The 27512-nt window shown below is 34.8% G+C and overlaps 1 protein-coding gene across 3 annotated transcripts in view; it reads left to right on the top strand.

Moving 5' to 3' along the window:
* LOC150076035 (uncharacterized) overlaps nt 1-27512 on the top strand; it is an 80566-nt gene that overhangs the window by 26755 nt on the left and 26299 nt on the right. For all 3 annotated transcript variants that reach the window (XM_090387183.1, XM_090387182.1, XM_090387181.1), the window contains exons 4-6: nt 14057-14114; nt 17263-17420; nt 25471-25520. In XM_090387183.1, the coding sequence (XP_090243309.1) occupies nt 14057-14114; nt 17263-17420; nt 25471-25520 (266 nt within the window). The remainder of the gene's footprint in view (nt 1-14056; nt 14115-17262; nt 17421-25470; nt 25521-27512) is intronic.

The raw sequence follows: 27512 nt of genomic DNA, 5'->3' as shown, positions 1-27512 counted from the left end.
AACAACAAAGGAGGGAATGTCGTTAAACAACAAAGGAGGGAATACCGTAGAACCAGTATGTTCCCGTCAAAGAATCTACATTACATACATTACCGTAGCCAAAGGCGGGAAAAAACTAAACGCCTGCAGCAAATGCACAAGACGTTTATAACTGCTGTGTATACTGCACCACCTAAGATTTGTCCAATAATAGCCAAGTTTGGGATGACCCATAAGTATGATAGCGCCCAATAGTTCTCAGATGTCGAAGAGAAATCGTAGTAAAAAACAAATTAATTCCTACTGTAAAAACACATATAGGTACCACTTTTCTAAGGCGCAAGCTATATATAGCATGTTTATGCAGCAGTACCTAGTATGTACATGTATATACAAAGGCTAATTAGTAAACAACTCACTCCATAGATACTGATGTATAAAAATCGATAATAATTCTTTTAAAACCGAGAAATTATACCAGATAATAATTCCTTTAAAACAGAGAAACTATACCCCGTACGTGTAATTCAATATACATTATGCCTAATAGCTTCCATGGTATCCAACTGGTTTAGATCATCGTGGTATTGTTTTAGGGCTATTGACAAAGCAGTACTCATATGTTTCATAATGAAATTATGTGGGAAACCGTTATCTAATTTGGGTTTCTATTTTGTAGGGGTTTAGCCCTCGACAAAGTCTCTTGCAAAATGGGTTCCCATGTAAGGCTTATTATGTTAATTAACCTAATATTTTATATTTTTCATGTAATTTTTCATGTATACTGGAGGTACGGTTGGCCAGTGGTTACATCGATTTTCAAACATTACACTATAACTTATATAATTTGGACATACCTAACGTCCGATGTAATGTTCTATCGTTTGATGGCATTAATCGGTTAGTTCTATATGTAACACTTAATAATTTTATATATTTGTAACACTTAATAATTTTATATATTTGTAACACTTAATAATTTTATATATATTTTACAATTTAACTCTGGAATATTTGGATTCTATATTTTTGTAGGAGTTTGCCTTTGTATTGACTGGTCTACTAGGATCCTCCTATATCGTTATTTAATTTACTTTAAATTACTTTATCTTATTATATCATTATATTTAAATGTTGGTATCAGGATATTAAGATATTATATTGCAGGTTATTATACTCTGAGTTTGGTATGACTTGTAGTCTATTTCTAACTGTACTTTCCATTTTAGATATTGTCACCTTTTAATACTATAATGAGCTACTACTACACTTCGAATAATCATAAGATACTATGTCGGTCGCGTAGGCTAAACTGTACCGTGGATTCCACTGTGGCTATGGGTGATCCGATAAGTAACCAAACTAGCCAGATTGCATCTAATGTGTTAGGCTTACCAAGTAACTGTCTCATTAATGATACCATCAATGATACTAGTGATAATATAGCCACTAACTTACCCTCGGACACGAAGATTTATACATCGTAGCAATACTTAAAATTCAAAAAATGCAATAATATTAGATGTCAAACATGCCCTGCTATGAACATTAAACATGTCTCACATAATACTGACGATCCGTTTTTCTGCCATGCTAGGGGAGCCATTTATCTAATTACTTGCAATAATTGCATGGCCAAATATATTGGACAAACTGGAGGTGAATTACATATTAGAATTAATGGACACAGATCACATATTAATAAATTTGTTAACAAAAATGACATTGAACTGCAGCACTTCCAAATACATAGCTTCGATAATATTACTATCACTATACTAGAAATTGAAAATAAGCACAGCATTAGATTATATCGTGAAAACTGCAATATACTTAAATATAAAACCCTTTACCCATACGGTCTCAATAGCTTGTTTAACGGACGTAATTATAACAATGGTAGTTTAGATACATGTGTATATAAACTATTTCGCATGGCAAATAGATCCCATTATAAATTGCCACGTAGCAAGAAGAATAGCAAAGTTTATAACAATACTGGTAACGGCAATCTAATACACACTAAGCATACTTTAGGCAGATTTGCGGAAGTACTGGATACTTGGGATGAACCTAATATAAATATAAAACGCATACATGATATAGTATTTGGACTCAAGCATAGCAAGTTTAAAGCCTTAGAAAAAATTAACTTGACATATCTACACCGTAACCAGCATCTAGACCGCTTACTCAAGGATATCTTTAAATATCGGCTGGGTAATAAACCTGTTATCGATAACATCTATATTAAATTCAGCAATATTATATTTGACAGCTTTTTGTTCAAGGGTATCTTAAATAAACATATTAAGGATTTTCCACTCAAAAATAAGAATATAGTAACTAGGTTCAGTTACAATAAACCTTTTGGACTTACGGCTTGTAACTATAAACAGCTTGCATGCAACTTAGATAACTTCTACAAGGAAGCTATCTGCCACTGCCACTTGCCACAATACCATGATTATGTAGATATGCATCATATGCATGTAATTACAGGTGATCTCAACTTGGTTCCACACCAGGAACTGAGAACAGTACTTTCCCATGGTTTTAAATACAGACCTAATACTAGTCCTAATGCCAACTATATTACCAAACAATTACACTCTGACCTTATGCAATTTTGCCTTAAACTTGCATATAAGTATAATTTACCACTAGAGGCCTTCTATAATTGGCTGGTACTTACCATCAACGAACTTAATCGACATATATGTAGGAAGATTTTACATAGGAAGCAACATACCAATAGAGATAGCAAAAGATATAACATGCAGTTAATCAAACGACAATTAAAGGATTTACAGGATGTATTTATCATAACTACTATAGATAAGGCCACCAATAATTATAGTTTCATCTGCAAAAAATTCTACACCTCACTGTTATACAATGAGTTACATAGCAGTGCTACATACGCTAGATCAAACAGTAACCTTGGCACTATTACCAAGAAGCTACTAGCTATGCAAAAAAAGTTAAAACTTAATAACTACAACACTAACTTTCCTTTTTTGTATGGTATACCCAAGTTTCATAAATCGCCTATCAGTTTCAGATTTATAACTTCATGTAGAAATAGCTACTCAAAGGTCCCGCATTGTAAGCTAGTAGAACTGCTTAGGATTATCTTCAATACTATAAATTTCACTAGAATTATTAGTAATAATAGACCTATTTTAACCTTTATAAAGAATAATAAGCATAACATCAAACACATAAATACATATGATTTCAAAAACTTATTCACTAGCATCTCGCATGATAGTTTAAAATTGGTTTTAAATAATTATTTCACAGAATATAGCGAAATTTTACCCTGCCAACGTAATTACTGGGATAACCTACTTAACCTATGTATTTCCAACAGCTATATTTATAATGGTAGCAATATTTTCATACAGCATACCGGCATAGCTATGGGGGCAAGTAGCTCGTGTCTTATGGCCAATCTATATCTACACCATTTTGAAAATAACTTCAATAAAGATATCAATATGTTCAGATATATAGATGACTTAATTGTGTTCAATTATACTAACTTTCATACAGAAGCAGATAAACACTACCCGCAGGATTTGGTTCTAGAGGTTACTAACAAGTGTGACTCTGGTAAAGCTGCATATCTAGATATAGACATTCATATTAAGAATAATAACCTAACTACCAAGGTATTTGACAAACGCAAAGAATTTAATTTCAAAAGTATAGACCTAACCAGTTGGGGAACAAATATCTCAATACGTATCCTTAAAAACATAATAGTGACACAAGGTATCAGAAGATTATATATCTGTAATAATAAAAGTGATGTTATAGACGCACTGATAGATCTTAAGCACAATTTATTAGATAACGGTTTCCCACATAATTTCATTATGAAACATATGAGTACTGCTTTGTCAATAGCCCTAAAACAATACCACGATGATCTAAACCAGTTGGATACCATGGAAGCTATTAGGCATAATGTATATTGAATTACACGTACGGGGTATAGTTTCTCTGTTTTAAAGGAATTATTATCTGGTATAATTTCTCGGTTTTAAAAGAATTATTATCGATTTTTATACATCAGTATCTATGGAGTGAGTTGTTTACTAATTAGCCTTTGTATATACATGTACATACTACGTACTGCTGCATAAGCACGCTATATATAGCTTACGCCTTAGAAAAGTGGTACCTATATGTGTTTTTACAGTAGGAATTAATTCGTTTTTTACTAAGATTTCTCTTCGACATCTGAGAAATATTGGTTTTGTTTTCTCTACTATAGAGGGCGCTATCATACTTATGGGTCCTCCCAAACTTGGCTATTATTGGACAAATCTTAGGTGGCGCAGTATATGCGGCAGTTATAAACAGTGTTGCCATTTTAGCGGTTTTCCCGCTAGATTTAGCGGAATTGCTTCAGGTTTAGCGGATTAAAATATGAAATAGCGGATAGCGGATTTTTTTAGCAGGAAGAGTATAAATGTTTAGCATTTTATATATTTTGGCAATGTAACATTTAAATTAAGAAATATTTATTTAACAAATATTAAATTAATTGTTCAGTTATTTAATTAACAATAAAATATTTCATAATTGAAATGTTTTATTGATATACATCGTAAACATAGTAGGGATATCATATTTCATAGGTTTTTTTTGTTATAAAGCGAAGAATCGGTTTTATATTATTCTGGAATTTCCCTGAGGAGAACCACAACAATTTTACGTAGTTACGCCCGCGGTCAAACGACCTGACCGTTGGGTCATAGCTTTAATTGTTGAATCAAATCTAAAAATGTGGGAAAAATTCTAATGACGCCTTTTTTTGAAACCGCGAAGAAATGGCATTGAATAATTTTTATTCTTCGTATTTGATTGGCTTCCAAGAAATGCGATCCGAATTACCGACATAACATTAAAAGTCATTTAAAAACTTTCAAACATATTAAGTCAGTAGAAGAACCATTTTCACCTAATAGATCAGGCAACCAATCTAAATTAAATTTTCCCACCAAGAATTTACAAACAGTGGAAGCTGAAGCAAAGTCAAGTTTGTTTGTTTGTGCTCACTCGTCAATACTGGCAATAGACCACCTTGGTGAATTATGTAAGAATGCATTCCAAGATCAAACAGCCAAAACTTGAAAAATTCATCGAACAAAATGCAACGGCGTTATAAAATATATCCTACACCCCCACTTTCAGAAAGATTTATTGAAGTTGGTGCTCAATGGCTTTTCAAATTATAGTTTGTTACTAGATGAATCAAACGATATTAGTGTAACAAAACTATTAGGTATTGCAATTGTGTATTATGATGAGCAATTCGATAAAAGAGTTTCTACATTCTTAGCTCTTGTAGAATTAGTATGTAACGCTGAAAATATTTCAAATTCAATTAAAATAACACTGGAAAATTTTAAACTTCCTTTAAATAAATAAATGAATTTTCTGTTTATACTCCGGGACGACCAAACGGTCAGAGGAGTTAACAAGATACACAGAATACAAGAAACAGTACCGTATTCAGCAGTCACGGGCTTGAACCCCGGTCACTCAAGGCACGTGTACTTATGCACCCGCGCGCCTGACCACTAGGCTACGGCATCAGAGCCAGTCTGTTTTCAGTATCATTTAATCTACCTTCCATAATTACAATATACCAAAAATAATATGAAGAATTACCTGAAACGATTTAAACCAGAATTTAAATAATTTGTGGGCATTGGGACAGATAATGCTAGCGTTATGATTGGAGTTAATAACAGCGTTTATACACATTTGAAGTCCGATGTACCGAAATTGATATTAATTAAATGCGTATGTCATTCTTTGCAATTAGCAGTATCTCATGCAACCTGCGAAACATTCCCTAGAAGTCTGGAATTCATGATCGCTGAAACTTATAATTGGTTTAGTAAATCCACTAGCTGACAAAATCAATTCAAATATTTATACAGTGCCATAAACGATGGTGCAGATCCGAAAAAGATAGTTCATTCGTGTCAAACAAGGTGATTATCCATTGAAGTTGCTATAACAAGAATTTTAGAACAGTATATTGAAATAAAAGCCCATTTTGAAATAACTCGTTTGACTGACAAAAGTTATACTGCACAACTTCTTTATTCAATGTTCAAAGATGAAAGTAATTTAGCGTATATTTTATTTTTAAAACCTATCTTATCTGAAGTACAAAGAGTAAACAAATCTTTTGAATCAAATTGAAAAAAAATGAGCAACAGTATATAAACATTACTCTTGTTAAATGGGAAAACATCAACAATACGATGAAGTTTTGGTCAGAAGTTTAGAAATATCCAGATGCAAGCGATGAAAATCCATTTAAAGAAATTAGCCAATTTGCATTGGGTATTTTAATTTTGCCATTATCCAATGCAGATGTGGAAAGAATATTCAGCAACTTAAATCTAGTAAAAAACAAAACACGCAACAGAATGAGTGTTGGTTAATGCAATCTTATCAGTACGATACGGGCTCAAAAGAGTTGAAAAGTGTTGTAAAAATTGTTTTGCCTGAAGAAGTACTTCGCAAAATAGGTACACAAGAAGCATATGATGAGGAGATATTGAATTTCGAAATTAATTTAGATTTTTAGATATTGATTTTATATTAAAAACAGAAAATAAATAACTATTTATATATACTATTTGTTTGTTTGTTTTTATTCACTACAAAGTACAAACAAATGAAAATTTTAAAAATTTGGCGGGTTAAGTGTTAAAAATAGCGGATTTTGAGTATGCGGCTAGGGGAAATATTATTAAGAGTTGGCAACACTGGTTATAAACGTCTTGTGCGTTTGCTGCAGGCGTTTAGTTTTTTCCCGCCTTTGGCTACGGTAATGTATGTAATGTAGGTTCTTTGACGGGAACATACTGGTTCTAAGGTATTCCCTCCTCTGTTGTTAAAAGCTTTATATAATGTTTGCCACTACCTAATTTTTGACGTTAGATTTATAGTAAATTTTCTTAGGAATTAGCCATTCCGTTTTTTCTGTTGCTTTTCGCATTCTATTGATATATTTTACTGGCTCTTACTACTTAACCAGGATCCCTACTATTAGGGTCGGGAATTTACACCCCGGTTAATCCGATGTAATATCGATAAATTGCTTTTCCTTTTTTGTTTCACTTTTATCTATCCTCTTGCCTTAATTTTTCATATCTCACGAACTATTAGAGTAATTCGAGGGGGAGTGAGGTACTATTGCTTTAACTACTCTGCTTTCCGTTCGCCTTTAGTTAGCTAAATTAGCCATTTTTTTTTTCAAATTGTTCAGCAAATATTAATAATTTCTCAGTTGTGCTTATAATGTTGCAGCTATCGGTCGGGCTAAATATCATCCAGCCTGTATTCTTACAAATTTTGGTTAGACATTCCCCTTTTTGGACGGCTAGATTTATACTGATTTATAGCTTCACTATAACCTAATTTTAAATTAGTTGAATTATCCATTATTATGGATATTGGATTTGGTATACAGGCAAATGATAACAGAAACCGATGGCTCAGTCTAACATGGGTTTCTATTTTGTAGGGGTTTAGCCCTCGACAAAGTCTCTTGCAAAATGGGTTCCCATGTAAGGCTTATTAAGTTAATTAACCTAATATTTTATATTTTTCATGTAATTTTTCATGTATACTGGAGGTACGGTTGGCCAGTGGTTACATCGATTTTCAAACTATGGAGGTACTTACATTACACTATAACTTATATAATTTGGACATATATATATATATATATATATATATATATAGAGTTAAAAGTACAATTTAATCGACAATAAAGTTTATCAAGATTAATAGATTTACTGATTAATTGACAATATTATATTATGCACTATACTTCACGAACGGTACTTCTACGGACTCGTAAGTATTGGTATTGGCAGAATAATGCATGGAAGTAAGCTTATACAGCAACAGCAAAAGGAAAAAATTACCATTTCATTTTTCTATTCCTTCTAATAATTCGTCCAATATTTCTTTAGTATACAAGTACTTGTATTAGTAAATGGTGCTTGCTTTCTGGCAAATATGCAAGAAAGCAAGCTTGTACAGTATCACAAAAAAATCACAATTTAAATTTATTCAAACTGATAACTTTCATGCGCTTTTCACGTGTATGTGCTGCAAAATATTTATTTGTTTTATATCAGAAACCTGTACAGAATTATCAATACTAATTAAATTCATATTAAGTGGACCAATATGGTCCACTTGTGGTCCCTTCTAATGTTAATTAACATGTGCAAAATATTTTTTGCTGTTTTTTCTTTGTGCTATTAGCCAAAGTCATCTCACAATCCCTAGCATGCCCATTCTATTGAATACTTGATTCCAGACTAATTTATTTTCAAGGTATCTTCAAGTTTTTATGTACCAACCAGAAAATGTGCACACTGCAGCAGATGGCAGCATAATTATAAAATTATTAATTAATCAATACAAAATTTACTGACAAATTCCATCCTCTTGGTTCTGTTGTCAATCGACAGATTCTGTATGAGTTATAACTTCTATGGTTTTATCCATAGATGGAGTTGTAACACATTAATCACTGTTAAGCTTGTGACTGGCACGTCATGGATTTTCCTGGGCTTCACCAAAAACTTCCTTAAACTGCTTCCCTGTACCCTACTGAATTTTGTTCAGCCACCACTCCATCTGGGATGATTATATATGAATTTTCCCTACCATTGCAAAACTAAGTCTACTTAGTGACTTATTTTTAAACCATGTTCAAAATTTATGCATAACAGCAATGGCAGACTGCAGTATGTTGAACCAACATAGTATGCACTGTGCCTTCTTGGGATTGGTAAATTCCACCACGATTAGAGTTTTGTGATAATATTAAATTAATACACCAACTGATTAAATTAACATAGTTTAATATTTACAAAAACAATGGATACTATAAAATACAATAAAATATAAATCTTAAAAGCGTTAAAACTGTGCAATTGTAGCTTTCGGGGGCACCTGCCTCCTTTCTCAACAACACAGTACATTAAGCAACACATCCTTAAGTATCAGGTTCACGGCACACGTGGTTGACCAGGCGCATGAGCAGTGTATTCTCCGTGTATACCAGAACCGGAAGCAGCTCGGGGGCGTGGTAGGCAGAAACGTTCATCTTTTGCAAGGAAAAGAGAAAGAAAGTTGTTGAGAAAGGAGGCAGGTGCCCCCGAAAGCTACAATTGCACAGTTTTAACGCTTTTAAGATTGAACTTCCCCAACCTTAGAGGCCTTTTTGAAGAGTTTTGTGATAATGCTGCCATCTACTGCAACACACACTTTCCAGCTGGTGAATAAAAACTTCCTTGAAAAGATATCCTTGAAGATTCAGGTTTGTATCATGTACCCTATTGATATAATAACATTCTGGTTTTATAAAGGTGTGTTGACACCCCATATATATATCAAAACATAGTCCAATGAGGAGTGTTAATATGTTACATGTGCATGTTGACAATCAGATTATGACGTTGTGGGTGGTGTAACCAAGACCCTCTCCTTCCTTGTGGTTGTTAAAAGCACAAGGTTGCCAATGTCTTTACTGCAGAGGTTTTTAGTACAGATCACTTATTTATGGAACATTAAATTCACTTCTTTGGACAACATATTTGAACTATAATATGGTTGAACCAATATTTTCTAATTGTGTTGCAACAGAGGTAAAACTCGAAGGCAGATATTGTTGGGATATCAGAGACGTGGTGTCACACAGATATAAGGGATGCGGAACCGCAATTTGGGGAGTACAACGTCTACAGAAAGGATAGACAGGATAGGAAGTGGGGAGGTGTTATGCTATTAGTTAAGAAACACATAAAAACCAAGGAAGTGAAGCCGGTCGACATCGCTGGACAGTGCAGTGTGGAGTCAGTTTGGTGTGACATAAACATTGGGAGATCAAAATTGAGAGTAGGAGTGTGCTATAGGCCTAATGACTCTGATGAGTATAATAAGGAACTGTACAGGGAAATGGCGCCTCCGTAGCCAGGTGGGAAGAAGCAGCAGTGTGTAACGCACGCTTCTTGATTAGACCGGGGTTCGATCCCGTCACCACCAAATACGGGGATGCGGAAAGATCAGGGAATGATCACCGCATATTCCCGGAGCAATATGGCCTTAGTTGCTAATGCTCCTAAAAAAAAAAACCAAATAACAAATGTACAGGGAAATAGAGTGGGCCAGTAAATCAGAGTGTCTTATAATGGGAGATTTTAATTTCCCAGATATTGACTGGATTTTGGGGGCTGGTTACTCACACACTAGCAGGGCTTTTGTGGATTTATTGGATGATTGTTTTCTACATCAGCATGTTCGGGAGGCAACTAGAGGGAGTAATACTCTTGATTTGATTATCAGCAGTGATTCTTCATGCATTAAGAATCTGCAGATAAATGAACCACTAGGTGGCAGTGATCACAGTGTGCTGAAGTGGGATTTACTCAAAGAGGTAACTACCATTAGGGGTAAAGGGAAGGGTTATTGCTTCCGTAAAGGCGACTACGATGGACTGAGACAGTATTTAAATTCTATGCAGTGGGACCAACTGATGATGTTACCAACAGCAAATTCAAAATGGGAAGCATTCAAAGAACTTATCTTGGAAGCTACTAGGCTTTACATACCAACTAAGAAATATTGTTCAAGGTTTAGGCCAAAATGGATGTCAGATGAACTAATGAGGCATATGGCAGAGAAGAAAAATGCATGGGATACATACAAATTAACACATGACACAGAAGCCTATGATAGATACAAGTTGATATGCAACCAAGTTACAAAGGAGGTTAGGCAGGCGAAGGCAGATTACGAGAAATCCTTGGCAAGGGATGCAAAGAAAAACAGCAAAGAGTTCTTTACTTATGTAAACTCTAGAAGGAAGGGGATGAATCAGATTGGTCCACTTGATATTGATGGGTCAAGTGTTGATGATCCTGCTCAGGTAGCTAACAAACTAAATGAATATTTTGCATCGACATTCACACATGAGGAGTTATTCAGCGAGGGGAATGCCAGAGGTGTATTCAACTCTAGCAGTAAGCTACAGAATCTTGAAATAACTGGGAGTAAAGTGGAGGAGAAACTGTTGAAGATAAACACAAGAAAGGCACCCGGGGTGGATGGGATCTATCCAGTTATATTAAAGGAGGCAGCAAAGGAAGTAAGCAAACCCTTAGCCATAATTATGAGAGCTTCCTTGCACTCAGGGGAGGTACCCATAGACTGGAAATGTGCAAATGTGACCCCAATTCACAAAGGAGGATCAAAGGCTGACACAAGTAATTATAGACCTGTGAGCTTAACTTCTGTTCCAGGAAAATTAATAGAGGCACTGGTTAAAGAAGCACTGCAGGATCATTTAGACAAGACTTCAGTTATAGCTCAGACACAGCATGGTTTTGTTAAGGGGACGTCTTGCCTGACCAACTTGATTGGATACTATGATGCAGTCACAAAAGAACTGGATGCAGGGAATAACTTTGATATTATATACTTGGATCTTAGAAAGGCTTTTGATACTGTTGCACATGGAAGACTGCTACACAAATTGGAGCAGTGTGACATTGGAAGCAAATTGCTGCTATGGATAAAGGGGTGGTTGAGGGGGAGAAGACAGAGTGGTAATCAATGGACACTGCTCATCGTGGACTGATGTTATTAGTGGAGTCCCTCAGGGCTCAGTGTTGGGTCCATTATTGTTTTCTGTATTTATAAATGATATTGATGATGGTATATCGGGCTTAATATCCAAGTTTGCAGACGATACAAAGGTTGGCAGGGTTGTCAAGGACACTACTGACACTATGCTGCTGCAACAGGATCTGGAAAGGTTGAGCAGATGGGCTGAGAGGTGGCAAATGAAGTTTAACATTGACAAATGTAAAGTACTACACATGGGAAACAGCAACCCCAGAGCAACGTATCAACTCTGTGGTACAACACTGACAGTGGTAGAGAATGAAAGGGACTTGGGGGTGGTTGTGCAGGCAGATATGAAGTTCTCTGAGCAGTGCAGACGGGCTGCAAGAGTAGCTCATGGAGTATTGTCAATGATATACAGGAATTTTTCCAGCAGGGATAAGGAGGTGATTATTCCATTGTATAAGGCGATGGTCAGGCCACACCTAGAGTACTGTATACAGGTCTGGAGGCCTCATTTCAAGAAGGATGTAGAGCTGCTGGAACGAGTACAGAGAAGGGCAACAAGATTAGTGAATGGAACAAAGGGGTGCTCTTACGAAGAAAGGCTTAAGTTTTGCAAATAACAGTGTCTGGAGACTAGGCACCAGCGAGGTGATCTGATAGAGGTGTATAAAGCCTTGAATGGTTTAAGCATGCTCAATGCTGATGGGATTCTTCCTCTAGCTCAGAAAAATCACCTGAGAGGGCATAAATTCAAATTGAGGAAAGACAGATGTAGGATAGACGTGCGGAAATTTGCCTTTAGCCAGCAGGTGGTTGGTTGGTGGAACAGACTTCCATCCCTTGTGGTGGAGGTTGATAGCCTAAATAAGTTTGACTCAGCTGGACAGGTATTTTGAACGAACAGAGGGGTGAAGTGGAAGTGGTTTTTTTTTTTTTTTTTGGCTGATGCTGCATAAGCTTGCTTTCTTGCATCAAATGCCTCTACTAATGCTAATGCTAACTATAAATTATAACCTCCCTCTCTCCCACCCAGGGCCAGCTCGAGGGTATGTGGCGCCCCTAGGCCAGTTTGATTTTCACTGATCATTTTTTTTTATTTAAAATTTTTAAGCTTTATAAATTTTACAAAAGGGGCATGTTGTAATAGAACATATTTAAAAAATCTTACATAAAATTAAATTTACAAACTTTTATTTACAAAAGGTATATAACAACAATAAATTATTCGAAAACTAAACAAAAAAATTCTTGAATAAAATATTTAAAATTACACTTATAAAATAGGTGTATAATAAATGTAATAATTTTGCAAAAAAAAATCTTAAATAAAGTATATAAGCTGTGTCTATAAAGAATAAGAATAATTATTGAAAATCGTAGCAAAAAACAATTTTTTAACTAAATTAAAACTTTTCAGGCTTTTACTGTTGCAAAATTTGTTATCAATTCTCCCATATCAAGTTCTTTTAAAATATCTCGTTCAATCGATAATATTGTTAAACCATCTAATCTTTCCTGACTCAGTTGTTCTCAAATGAATTTTAATAAATTTCAGTTTCGAAAAACTCCTTTCCGTGCTAGCCACAGAGACAGGCAACGTTAGGAAAATGCGGTTAGCAATGAATAGGTTTGGTTAATTGCTGATCACAAATGAATTGGAGAATTTTCGTGGTTGACATTTCTTCATTTGAATATGAACAGTGAAGATATTTAATTTCGTGAAGCAAATCCGTTCCCGATATATCTTTTTATTTTTCTGCTGTTAAAAGCATTTCTAAATTCATAGTGTTTTAAAAGTTATATGTCATTCATAGACTTACATTTATTTAAATTCAAAAGAATATTAAAATTATTATTGTGTTTCGTTAACAAATCAAAATGAATGATCCTTATTTGGTATGAAAAATCAAATAGGCAAACCAAAAACAAAAAATGCTAAAAATGACACCTCTTGCAATACGGCTTTTGGGGGGCACTGCTCATACCACCAGTACTTCGACTCTCTGGTATTTAATACTATTACTTTTTTTTACTATGTTGGCGCCCGAAAGCCATTGCACCCCTAGGCTGCTGCCTTGGGGTGCTGGCACCGGAAAACCTGGGATGCAAGAGGCATGGAAAACTTGGTAGTATGGTATTTTTTTTTTTTTTACTGTGTTACAGTAGTGAAGCTTGCCACAAATATAGAATATCTCCTGAATAGCTGGAAGATTTGGTGCCTGAAAGAAATAAAATCAGACTTCCTGTTGGAATAAATTAAGACCTTGTTGCATATGAATATTACTATATATATATTTTATTAGGGTATGTTGAATATATTTTACATAAAACAGATTAAAATAATACTGTATATTTGTCAGTTAATCTTTATTGACTTTATTGACAGGTCACAAGAAGAAAAGGTTCTTTCTGAAGATGGTCAGTTTAATGAGGCTTCAAAATGTGTAAGCTATACTATTACCATCCACTGTGAATATTTTTGTTATAGATAATTTCAGAGCACTTAAATTAGATAAAAATAACAGCAATTGATTAAACGTATTGTAGTAAATCTGTTATTTATCTTTTTTAACATCAGTATAATTGAAGCCATGTTAATTGCACTTTTTGTACATATTTTAAGTTCACTTTTTGTTTATTTTGATATCATCGGTGAACCTATTAATTTTTATGTTTTGTGTTAATATATAAATCTCACACTCTGATAGTCAGTTTCTTTTCTTTAGCCACATAATGGTTATACTTTTAAAGATTGCTCTTAGTAGGTTTTCAAATGCAAGCTCATTATTGCAAAATATATGAAAAAATTATTTCCTGTTTTGAGATATTAATATTTTTTTCTTATTTTGTATGTTTGAAAAGTTATGGAATAGTGAATAGAGAAATAGCCATGAAATTGTGTAGAAGAGCATTTGTTGAATTTTTGAATACCTTTTAAACTTGTGCAGTGACCAATTGAATATCTTTTAGCATAAAAAAACAAATCGTAAAAAAACTGATTCAAGCAATGAATTTTGAATACATTTCTGAGTAACATACCCTAACACCAGTCCTATGAGTGAGTATCCCTCACTCTCCCCCCCCCCCCAAAAAAAATTGTATTAAGATGTAATTTTTATTACAGGAACATAACACCAGAGTTTCACAAACCCAGAATGAATATTTTTTTTGATGATGGTAAAATAGCACTTCAGTATGGTAAAGAAAACCTGAGTAATAATAGACCTGAAATAATGGAGTCAGTAGCTAAAGAAGTTTTCCTAGGCAATCTGGATAGGAATGGAGTGATAGACAATCATCCCCATGGAATTTTTAAGGGGAAATCATGCCTGACCAACCAATCTGATTAGCTACTTTGAGGTTATCAGAAAGTAATTGGATGCAGAGAATAATTTTGATGTAATTTTGTTAGATTTTATTAAAGCTTTTTAAACAATTTCTTATGAACAACTTTTGAATAAGTTGAAACACTGTGGTATTAGCAGCAAGATATTACAGTGGGTAAAAGGATACTTAAGCACAATTCTAGATTTAACGAGGCTGAATATTTTTATTATAGATAATAAAAATATCCAGCCTCCTTAGGTAACTCTCCATTTGATCTTTACTTGCCTGCTCACTTGATGAGGAGACAAAGTTAAATATACAAAACAACAGTGGACCCAACACCGAACCCTGTGGGACTCCACTAATAAAAAATGAAAAATGAAAATGGTAGAAAATGAAAAAGACCTGGGAGTAATTGTGCAGTCAGATATGTTTTCTTAGCAATGCAGACAGGCTGCCAGGGCAGGTCATGGGTTTTTGTCAATGATATATAGGAATTTTGCTAGCAGGGAGAAGGAGGTGATTGTCCCTCTGTATAAGGCAATGGTCAGGCCACGCCTTGAGTACTGCATACAGGTCTGGAGGCCTCATTTTAGGAAGGATGTAGATTTACTTGAGCATGTACAGAGAAGGGCAACAAGATTGGTGAGGGGAATGAAGGGATCCTCTTATCAAGAGAGGATTAAGTTCTGCAAATTGCAGTGGCTGGAAACTAGGCACCCGCGCGGTGATCTGATTGAGGTGTATAAGGCCTTGAATGGGTTGAGCACGCTGAATTCTGACAGGATCCTTCCACTTGTTCAGATTACCAACCTAAGGGGGCATAAATTCAAATTAAGAAAGGACAGATGTAGCATAGATGTGCGGAAATTTGCCTTTTGCCAGTGGGTGGTTAATTGCTGGAACAAACTTCCATATGTCGTGGAAGTTGATAGGTTGAATAAATTTAAGGAGGAACTGGACAGGCATTTGTAGGGAATGGTGTGATTTTTTTTTTTTTTTTTTTGGCTGATGCTGCATAAGAATCAAATAAAATTACTATTCTGATATTTATTAATGGCAGTGATTTAGGTATTTCACTTTTAATGTCAGAGTTTGCTGATAATACAGATGTAGGCAGAGTCATGAATGACATCAATTAGGGTATACTACATACTACTTCGAGACCTGGACAAATTAGAGAGAGGGACTGAAAAATAGCAGCTAAGGCATTTAACATTAATAAATGCAAGGTACTGTATTTGCATAGCAGTAATCTGAGTGTATTGTTAAAATTTGTAGTATTGGTAGCACTAGGCTTAATAAAGAAAATGATCTGGAAATGATTGTGTTTTGTTATTGGGTTTTAATCCCACCGCCAACTTATACCATATTGTGCTACTGTGTATTATGTTTGTACAAATGTGTGTTCATGGGCTGACTTGGATTGTACAGGCTGAAAAACTGGCTTATACCTGGAATAACTCACAGGGGGAACCCTACTACCTGAGATCTGCTTACAGCCTCAATTGAAGAGGGGTTCCTCCAGTTCTCGAGAGGAATTTCTCCCGTTGTCAAGAGGAATTCCTCCAGTTTTCAACAGGAATCAAGCCTGGATCTCTCTCTCTCTCCACATGAGTGACAAGTGATGAAACAACTATATTGTCATGGAGGATTGTGCAGTGCAACATGAAGTTCTCTGGACATTGTAGACAGGCTGCCAGGATAGCTCATCGGTTCTGTGAATGATGTTACATGAACTTATCCAGTAGCAGGGACAAAGAGGTTGATTATCCTACTGTATAAAGCTGTGGTTAGGCCACATCTTGAATATGGCATATGGGTGTTTGGCCAACTCATTTTAGGAAGGAAGTAGTTGTTGGAAAGGATGTAGAGAAGAGTAACAGAATCACTTATGAGTACAAAAGTATATTCTTACCAAGAAAACTTCATTTCTGTAAACTGCAGAAACTTCTACAAACTAAAAACTAGACATACAAACTCTACAAAATAGACATACCGTACTTTAACTTCTGCACATGGACAAAACTGACTGAAAATTATTGAAACCATACCAGTGCTAACATGAATAAGCAGCTTACAATAAGCTGCAGTGCTACTTATCCTGTATTTAGGCTGATTATTGTACTTTTAAAAACCTTTTTTTTTTTCCGTATATATATATATATATATATATATATATATATATATAATTTAACTTTTTTGAAATTTTATTTTACTTAATATATATTTTATCAGTGTATAATTCTTTTTCTTTCTCTTCAGGATAACAAGATATCACCTCCAATAGGGTATGACTGGATATCTGGGTTGATTGATAGTTCCAGTAAAAGTGTGGTGTATCGTTCTTCAGATTTTTTCCAACAGCTAAAAGAATTTAGAGATTCTAACGTACATGATTGTGTTAGTTTTATTAATAAGAGGTAAGCAGTAACCCTCAAGTTTACTACCATCTGAAATTCTGGTAATTCAGATGATAAATATACACTGCCCTACCATCAATATCCAGACACCTGTATATCTATAAATTACTTTTATTTACAGGAAAATTAATATCGTGTGCTGAAACCTTTAGCCTTTATGACATCCTCTAGTCTCCTTGGAACACTCTCTACCAGTTTTTTGTAAATGTCCTCTGATGTTTTCCACCATTCAGCCTTCAAAGTGGTGACCAGCTCAGTTCTGTTTTTTGGGGAGTTTCTCCTCACATGCACCCGGCATTCCATTTCATCCAAAAGGTTCTCTATAGGATTGAATTCAGGGCTTTGGGCTGGCTAGTCCAACTTTTCATCTCATGTCTTCAAACTAGTTTGTCACATTGCCAGCAGTACAGCATGGAGCATTGTCCTGCTGATACAGGTATGGACATTTTTCTGTGTGCTGCCGTTTTCTGTGTAGGTAGATGTCCAGAACATCTAGACAGACCTCAGTATTCATGGTTTGTCCAAAACAACCACTGTTCCCAGGCCATACCATGAAAAACAAAACAGCCTCAGACCATCACACTGCATCTGCTAAACTTAATTTTCAGGATGATACAGTCAAGCAGGTAGCTTTCTCCAGACATCTACCACACCCAGACATGACCGTCAGACTGGTAAACGATATAACATGGCCTCATTCCAAAACACAGCTTTCCATTGGTCTATGGTCAGTGAACAGTGGATCTTGCACCAGGCTAGATGCATCTGGCATTAGTCTGACTAATTGTGGCTTGTGGATGACTGCATGACCATGTTAACCTATGGTCATGCAGAGTCATGTGTACTGTACTAGTGCTGACATGTGTCCCAATTGTCTCACTGAGGGCCTGTGTGTGTGTGTGCTGTGACAACATCAACCTGCATTCTGAGCAGATGATTCTTTGCAGGGCTTTCTCCTGTTACATCTGTCAGCTCTGGAGGTTTTACAGTTCATTTCATGATGATTTCAGCACCAGTCTGTTTCCATTTGCAGATCACATCACCAGTTGTCGACCTGGGGATCTTCAGTACTGTTGAAATATTATGTACAGACTGATTCCTTATGTGGCACTTAATTATCATTCCATGCTGGAAGTTTGTTAACTTTGTCGATCACTGCATCTTGCATTCACAATTATACTACTGTCTCTTCGAAGGCATTTGTCTGATATGTGTGCTTGAGTAGGACATGACCAACTATCAGTGGAAGAGAGTCTGGATATTAATGGTAGGGCAGTGTATATCATCTGAAATGATGTCATCATTTTATCATCTATTATATTTAAAAATTTAAATACCCTAACTATAATAGGAATATCTCTTCTGAGTATCCCTCTGCTCATATTTCATGTTCCTTTTACAAAATCTCAACTTTCTCCATGCTCGTTTTTCTAATAATGAAGCCATTTTCTTTGATGACTTGGTTATTATCAATGCTTAGTTCACAATGTTAGATTTCACAAAAGTGATTCATTTACCTATCTGATAATCCTAACCATTTGCCTAAAACTCTTATCTCATATTAGCAAAACAGTTTTGAATGTCAAGATCATGATATATAATAAAGTATTTGTCACCCTGACTAAACAGAGAATAAAACTAGCTTTAATGGCAAAAGTGAAATTGAAATAAAATAAAATTAAATACATCCATAAAAATATAAATAAAAGCAATAAAAGTACACATAAATTAAGAATATAAAATCAAAATAAAAACATAAAATGTACACATAAAAGAGAGAAGTGTTTGGAGCTATATTCTCCTTTGTCAGCTCACTAACAGTGGCTCACAAATGATATTAAGAGGCAGAAATTCATTCTACTTAACACAACAGTAGTAAAGCTGAGTGGCATTCAACAAGAAGGGAGGGAGGAGAAAAAGAGAAGTCAATTGTGCTTTAAGAACAAGTGAGGAAATTAATGCCTCATAGATATAGATGATTTCATTTGGTCTGCAAATCTTTTGTGTGGCATTATTAATTGTGGAGTCCATTATCTGCTGTATGTGGATCCCTCTGTTACAAGTTACACTGGGATTTGATGTAAAAAAATGAGGGCCACAATCAAGAATGAATACAGTAATTTCATCTGTGGTCAGCTCTTTCAGCCTTACTAGGATCGAGTGAACTATGCTACTTGCATCAGTGGTACTCAGTGAGAGTGAATTTAGCTGTTAAAATAGTTTCCTCATGCTTGAATATCCTGTCTTCAAACCTCCTTTCTTTTTTGTGTTGAGTACAGTGTGCCATGCCTCTGTGTTCCATAATAGATGCTTCAGGTTATGAAAATATTTATAGGCATTAATATCAGTTTATACATAGTCATAAATGAAGCAAGCAGAGTTTGTATAAAAAGATATTGTTGTACAGCACCTCATATTGTAAATCCTTTCATGAGTTGTCATACTTGTGCACTTCAGATAAGTAGCACTTCTCCCAAAAGGAAAGTATACTGCTGTTTATACACAGTGCCACCACTCAGACATCACCATTTCAGAGGTTGTAGTTTCCTTATTGGTGGGTAAGCATCTCCTAAGTATAGGAGCTGACACCACAGATGTGACCTGATCATAGCCTGAAGCCTTACCCCTTTATTATGGAATTAAGTAGCTTACACTTCTTAGGATCTTTCATATTGTTGGATCAGGTCACAAATGGTTGTCAACTCCTACACTCAATGCTTGCCTGCTCACTTGATAAGCAGAGAAGAATCTCTGAAAGTGCTATAGGTGGTAGTACTCAACTGAAAGTAAATAGCAGTATACCTTCTGTCTGGAGAAGTGTTACTTATATGAAGTGCACGAATATAGAAACTTTTGAAGGGATTCACAATATGGGATGCTGTATAATGATCCCTTTATATTGCTTTTTTGACTCTACATGCAAAATGATACCGTTGCACTACCTGTACATGGATTTTTAATTCATGTACAGATAGCTTGAAACTTTATGCTCTTGATATATTATAGAATTTTATAATTCATAATATGAGGTAATTTTTTTCATTTTGTTTATTTCTTTAATAACCTAAAAAGTGGTATTATCATTGTTAATCCTTTCTTTAATAGTTGCAAGGTGATATTATACTTTTGACGTTGCTATATCTTCATATCTATTAAACTTCAATCAGATTTTTTCTGTTAATAATGTAATCAAACGATCTCTGTATAAATATCATCACCTGTTAATATACAGTGATGTCATTGCCATGTCATCAGTCTTAATTTCTGTACAGTGCATAGTCCCACCATTTACAGTTTCTGTTTTGATGGTGTGAAGTTAGCTGTTCGTGTGAGGTTAGCTGTATTCATTGTTTTATATTTTCTGTTAGATAAGATGATAATTTACTTTTAATGTGTTTTTTGTAATTTTTCAATGTTCCTACATAGTTGCATGTAATTTAATTTTTAATTCTGTTTAGAATTAAAACCGTATTTTTGGCGTGATCATGGAATTATAAAGTTGATCCAGAAACAGCCTATAACAATTACTTCAGCATTAGTATTAGTAAATGATGCAAGGAAACAAAAAATAAATAAATACTTACATCATCTGTCCATTCCCTCTAATCTTTTCTTAAATTTATTCAAATTATCCACTTCCACACGTCGATGTTACCAGATAGAAGTTTGTTCCAACAAACAATAACTCTTTAGTTGAAAGCAAATTTTCACACATCTATTCTACGACCATCCTTTTAATTTAAATTTTTGCAAACTTTATATCAGACTTTACAGTTACTTTCAGACTTTTTTCATTCTTTACTACCTTGAGTGTGTTACCAATTAGTATGCTATTTTGGGATTACTGCTGTTCGTATGCAGTACTTTGCATTTATCAATGTTAAAGCTCAATTGTTACTTCTCAGTCCATCTGCATATTTTTTATAGGTCTTTTTTGCAGTAGCATACCCTGATTCCCATCATTAACCACCCTGCTAACCTCTGTATCATCTGCAAGCACAGACATTAACTTTGATGTGCTTCATCAATATTGTTAATAAATATTGATAATGGGTCCAGCATTGAACCCTGAGAAATATCATTAATAAGTTAATCGAAGAAGGGTAGTGCCTGTTAATAACCACTCTGTCTTCTGCCACTCCACCATCCCTTTATCCATAACAGAAAATTGCCACATTGTATCACTTTGAACAGCAATCTTTTGTGTGGAACAGTGTCAAAAGCTTTAGTGAAATCTAAGTATGTGATGTCATAATTATTTTTGCATCCCGTTCCTTGTGACTATGTCATAGTAGCTAATCAGATTAATCAGACGTCTCCCTATTACCAAATGCATGCTATGATTGCCATATAACTGCATTCATGTAAAGATGATCCTGCATTTCTTTTTCACTACTGACTCCATTATTTTCTCTGAAACAGAAATCAAGTTTGCAGGACTGTAATTACTCATTTGGCCTTTTGATCTTCTCCCCCTTCCTTTGTACATAGGGGATATATTTGCACATTACCAATCTGTAAGGTCTTCCCTGAATCCAAGGATGCTCTTGTAATTATGGCTATAGGTTTGCTTACCTCTTTTGCTGCTTATTTTGATAATAACTGGATAGATTCTGTCAGCTCCAAGTGCTCTATTTACTATTAATTGATATACTTTTGGTGTTCTTGTCCCCAAAAACTTCATGTGTGAATGTAGATGCAAAATATTTGTCTGTCAGCAACCTGAACTGGTCATCAACAGTTGTACTATTTATATCCAGGACCAGTGTGGTTCATATACCTTCTTTCTAGTATTAACATTATATATATACATAATAGTGTTAACAGCAAAGGACTCTTTGCTACTTTCCTTTGCATTGTAGCCAAAGACTTTTCATAATCTTCATTAGTTTGCCTAACCCCCTTAGTGACTTGATTGCAGACTAGTTTATACTTACTATGGGTTTTTGTGTCCCTGATAATTTATAATTACCCCATGTATTTTTCTTCTCCATCAGCAGTCTCATCAATTCATCTGTCATCCATTTAGGGCTACGCCTGAACAGCATCTTTTAATTGTATAAAAAGCTTAGTACCTTGTATGATTACTTCCCTGAATGCTTTCCATTTTGAATTTCGCTTGGTAATATCATCAGTTGGTCATACTGAAAAGAATTTAATAACTATCTAAGACCATTATACTCTCCTTTATGAAAGCAAAACTCCTTCCCTTTATACTTGACAGTAGTTATATCTTTAAGTAAATCAATATATTATGACTTACCTAGTAATTCTTAATGCATGAAGAGTTATTGCTCATAATTAAATCAAGAGTATTGCTCTCTCTCGTTGCCTCTCTGATATGCTGGTGTAGAAAACAGCCATTCAGTAAATCCAGTAAGGTTCTGCTATTGTGCAAGTGATTACTATCCTCCCGAGTTCCATTCCATATCTGAAAAGTTAAAATCCCCCATCATAAGACATTTATTGGTGCAATCTATTTGTCTGTATAGCTGTTTGCTCTGTTTGCTAGTCATTTGGCCTATACCATATTCCTACTTGTATTTTTTTTTTTCCCAGTGCATATGTCACACCAAACTGACTAAACATTACATTGGCCACTCATGTCAACTTGGTGCACTGTCTTAAATTCTATGTGCTGCTTAACCAAGAGCGTAACTCCCCCTGCTCCTGTCCTTTCTGTACACATTGTACTTACCATATTCAAATTCTGCATCCCTTGTATCTGAGTCTGAGTTGCACCATGTTTCCGACATTCTTGCTATGTCTACATTTGAGTACTTAACTAGTACTTCAGATTCATCAAATTTATTCACTGTACTCCTAGAATTAACGTACAAGCAAGCACATGTGCACCTGTTTTTTTTCTCTTAGTAACTTTAGCACAGCCTATATTCTTTTCTTGGCCCACAAGGGCCCACAGCAGGACTTGTAATCTCCCACACCTTCCTTTCCAGACTGCTGCATGTCCTAGAAACAGCACAAGAATCAATTTTACCTCTTTTTGGAGCTTCTGTTAAACTATTAGTCTGTGTATTAACAGCCCCTCTCAAAACTAGCAACTTTCAAAACCACCTAAAATTGCCTTGATAGCAGCAACAATAAATATTCTTTCACTTCTATTTGAGTGTATCCCAACAATTATGATAACAGACTCTCCAGTTAATAACTACAGACTATGCTGGAAAAATTCTATCCCCATAAGTCTTACATAATCTTTCCAGGATCATTGTTCTTGTTTATATTCCAGCATGCCCACTAGGCCAGAGTTAATAATTTCAACAGTGAATACTATTGTTTACAGTATTAGCAGTCATGTAAACTTGAATCGCAATTAACTCAAACACAGTGTGCATTACTGCACTCTCACTCTTGACAAGGCTCTCATTATGTACTCCCTCCTATCATTTTAGCATGTTTTGTACTAAATATGGGGTAAGGCATACTCAACTGTTAAAGATGGACTACTATATAGTTTTTTATGTGGAAACAATCCTCTCCTTTAACTTATGTTTAAGTTTATATATTGTCCTTTACTTAGTATATTAGATTTCCATATTATATATAAATAAATAAAAAGACACATCCTATGCTCTCTAAGATGTAAATTTTATATTTAGAATGACATGGTGTATGAAGTATCAACATGACATGAATATGACATGGTGTACGAAGAAAATTAGGATGCAACAGAGAAGTGGCTAATTAGATGTACTAAATAATCTGTAATCATCTGCTTGGTGGGGAAGAGGCAATTTGACTAATTACTGTTTGATATTTTGCTATGCAGTAAACCCCCGCTATTTGCGGTATCTGTATTCGCATATTTGCGGTTGCTGATTTAATATAAAATGAAACCAAAAAAAAGTGAATTTTAAAGCGCCGTGAACTTTTTCGCCATAAAAAAACATGGGCGTGGCTAAAATTATCTTTCCTGATCAAAACAGCGCTCAGTGGGTGGGGGGGGAGAGGCGTGACAAAATCGTGAGCGTGGATGTTTCGCGCTAATCCTTGTTCGGTATGTGTTATGCGCTTGTCATGGAAGGTTTCGTCATTTGCTTTTAATTTACATGCTTATAAATTGAATAAATTTATCAATTTATAAATTGATATGCTTACAAAAGTGATAAATCTACCGTTTTGCAGTGTAAAACACTTTTTCTAGTGTGTTAATGGAAGAAAGTGACTTTATTGTGGACAAGTTCTTTTTAACCCGTACAAAAATATGGCTACGAATAACAAGGGAAATGTGAAAAGATCAAAGAAGGTGATGACTTTAGCGAATAAAATTGAGTTATTAGATAAAATGATAAAATTTCTAATGGTGACAGTGTCTCCTCAGTGGCAAAACATTATAAAATCAATGAGTCAACGGTACGATCAATCAAGAAATCGGAAGAAAAATCCGCCGTAGTGTCCATGAAAACGCACTAATTGCTTCAAAAATTTGCTCTGTAACTCGTGATGTTAAATTAGAAAAAATGGAAAAAGCTTTAAAATCTGTGGATAGAAGACCGAACTCAAAATAAAATTCCGTTAAGTTCACTCATCATTTGTGAAAAGGCAAAACTCCTTTATCAACACTTTAGCGAAACTGGTGATAGTACTGGTGGGATATGTTTTTTTTGCTAGCAAAGGCACTTGTTTGAAAGATTTGTTTGAAATTTCTAATAAATATTACATTTAATATTAAATTGTTTCTTATTTTCATTTCGATGCCATATGCTTGCATTTCACTATGTACTGTCTATGTACATAGTCATATTACGAAGGTACGTATAATACATACGTAGACAAAATTTTAGACTAGTTTTTCTTATATATTTCATACTTTGGAATGGAACCCCTTTATTACTATGGGAGACATAACTCGGTATTCGCGTTTTCGGTATTTGCGGCATTTCTCAGGAACGTAACCCCCGCAAATAGCGGGGGTTTGCTGTATTTAGGAATTGGGTATGCAGCATTCTTTATCAATTGTGTCAGGCAAGTTTATACTTCAGTAATACATTTTAGACTATGTAAATTAAATTAGTGTTATGTTTTATAGGTACAGAAAAAAAGAAAATGAAGTGGAAGAGACATCTTATTCTAAGCCATGTAAGTTTGACTCTTTAAGATGTTAATCTCTCTCTCTCTCTCTCTCTCTCTCACACACACACACACACACACACACACACACACACACACACACACACACACACACACACACACACACACACACACACACACAACTATTGCAGATCCACAACAAAAATCTGTACCTGATCTTTTGCAGTCCAGGTGATTACTTTTTACCTGTGTTAACAGTAGTTCTGAAAGGTGAAATTATGATTTAAAATTAGGTTAGTCAATAGTCAAACTATATTAATACAGTAAACCCCCGCTATTCGCGGTTTCGCGTATTCGCGATCGCCGATTTAATATAAAATGAAACCTAAAAAATGTGAATTTTAAAGCGCCGTGAATATTTTCCGCCATAAAAAAACATGGGCATGGCTAAAATTATCTTTCCCGGTAAAAACAGTGCTCAGTGGGTGGGGGGAGAGGGGTGACAAAATCGCGAGCGTGGATGTTTCTCTCCAATCCTTGTTCAGTATGTGTTATGCGCTTGTCATGGAAGGTTTCGTCGTTTGCTTTTAATTTATATGCTTATAAATTGAATAAATTTATCAATTTATAAATTGATTTGCTTACAAAAATGATAAATCTACTGTTTTGCAGTGTAAAACGGACTTTTTCGAGTGTGTTAACGGAAGAAAGTGACTTTATTGTGGACAAGTTCTTTCTAACTCCTACAAAAATATGGCTAAAAATAACAAGAGAAATGTGAAAATATTAAAGAAGGTGATGACATTAGCAAATAAAATTGAGTTATTAGATAAAATTTCTAATGGTAAAAGTGTCTCCTCAGTGGCAAAACATTATAAAATCAATGAGTACGATCAACGGTAAAATCAACGGTACGATCAATCAAGAAATCGGAAGGAAAAATCCGCCGTAGTGTCCGTGAAAACGCACTAATTGCTTCAAAAATTTGCTCTGTAACTCGTGATGTTAAATTAGAAAAAATAGAAAAAGCTTTAAACATGTGGATAGAAGACCGAACTCAAAATAAAATTCCGTTAAGTTCACTCATCATTCGTTAAAAGGCAAAACTCCTTTATTAACACTTTAGCGAAACTGGTGATAGCACTGGCGGGATAAGTTTTTTTGCTAGCAAAGGTATATTACATTTAATATTAAATTGTATCTTATTTTCATTTCGATGCCATATGCTTGCATTTCACTATGTACTGTCTATGTACATAGTCATATTATGAAGGTACATATAATACATACATAGACAAAATTTTAGACTAGTTTTTCTTATATATTTCATACTTTGGAACGGAACCCCTTTATTACTATGGGAGCCATAACTCAGTATTCGCGTTTTCGGTATTCGCGACATTTCTCAGGAACGTAACCCCCGCGAATAGCGGGGGTTTGCTGTATTATTATTAAAATAGTTGCTATTTTATTTGTTATATCTTATATATTTGTTTTATCTCCTATAAATTGCTATGCAGAAAGGGGAATGATATTTCATTATATGTTCATCAGGAATAGTTTGATGTTATGTAGGATCAAATAAAGCAGTTTTTTAAATAAAGAAATTACTTAATTGAATGAGGAGTATAACTGCTTCTTGCCTGATAAGAGTTTTATAGGTTGTCTGATTCACAGTTGTGGCACAGCAGATAAAAGTTTTATGAACTCTAAATGTCTTTGGAGGAGAAATTTCCTGAGTTATGTAGACAAGATTAAGATAAACGCATAAAGAATAGTGGCAGTTTTTAATAGTAATTTATCTATTATATAAATAATATGTAAATTACTATTCTTTAAGTAAATCATCAGGTGGTAGATGACTTTCATCACCCGGTGAAATACCACCACTTTGCTTATTGGAGGCTTGAAGTGGTGAAACCCATGTTTAGTCTCTAGAGCAAAGTTTCCGGCATCCCCCTCCCCCATACTTCTCCTTCAACCCATGCACGGTACTAAGTACTATAGGTTTTGATACCTTTCGTGTTTGGGGTTTTCATA

Source organism: Mastigoproctus giganteus, chromosome 13 (assembly GCF_048544385.1).
Source record: "Mastigoproctus giganteus isolate SK-2022 chromosome 13, ASM4854438v1, whole genome shotgun sequence".
NCBI lineage: Eukaryota > Metazoa > Arthropoda > Arachnida > Uropygi > Thelyphonidae > Mastigoproctus > Mastigoproctus giganteus.
The sequence above is the reverse complement of the archived record's forward strand: the minus strand, read 5'-3'. Positions and strand labels throughout refer to the sequence as shown.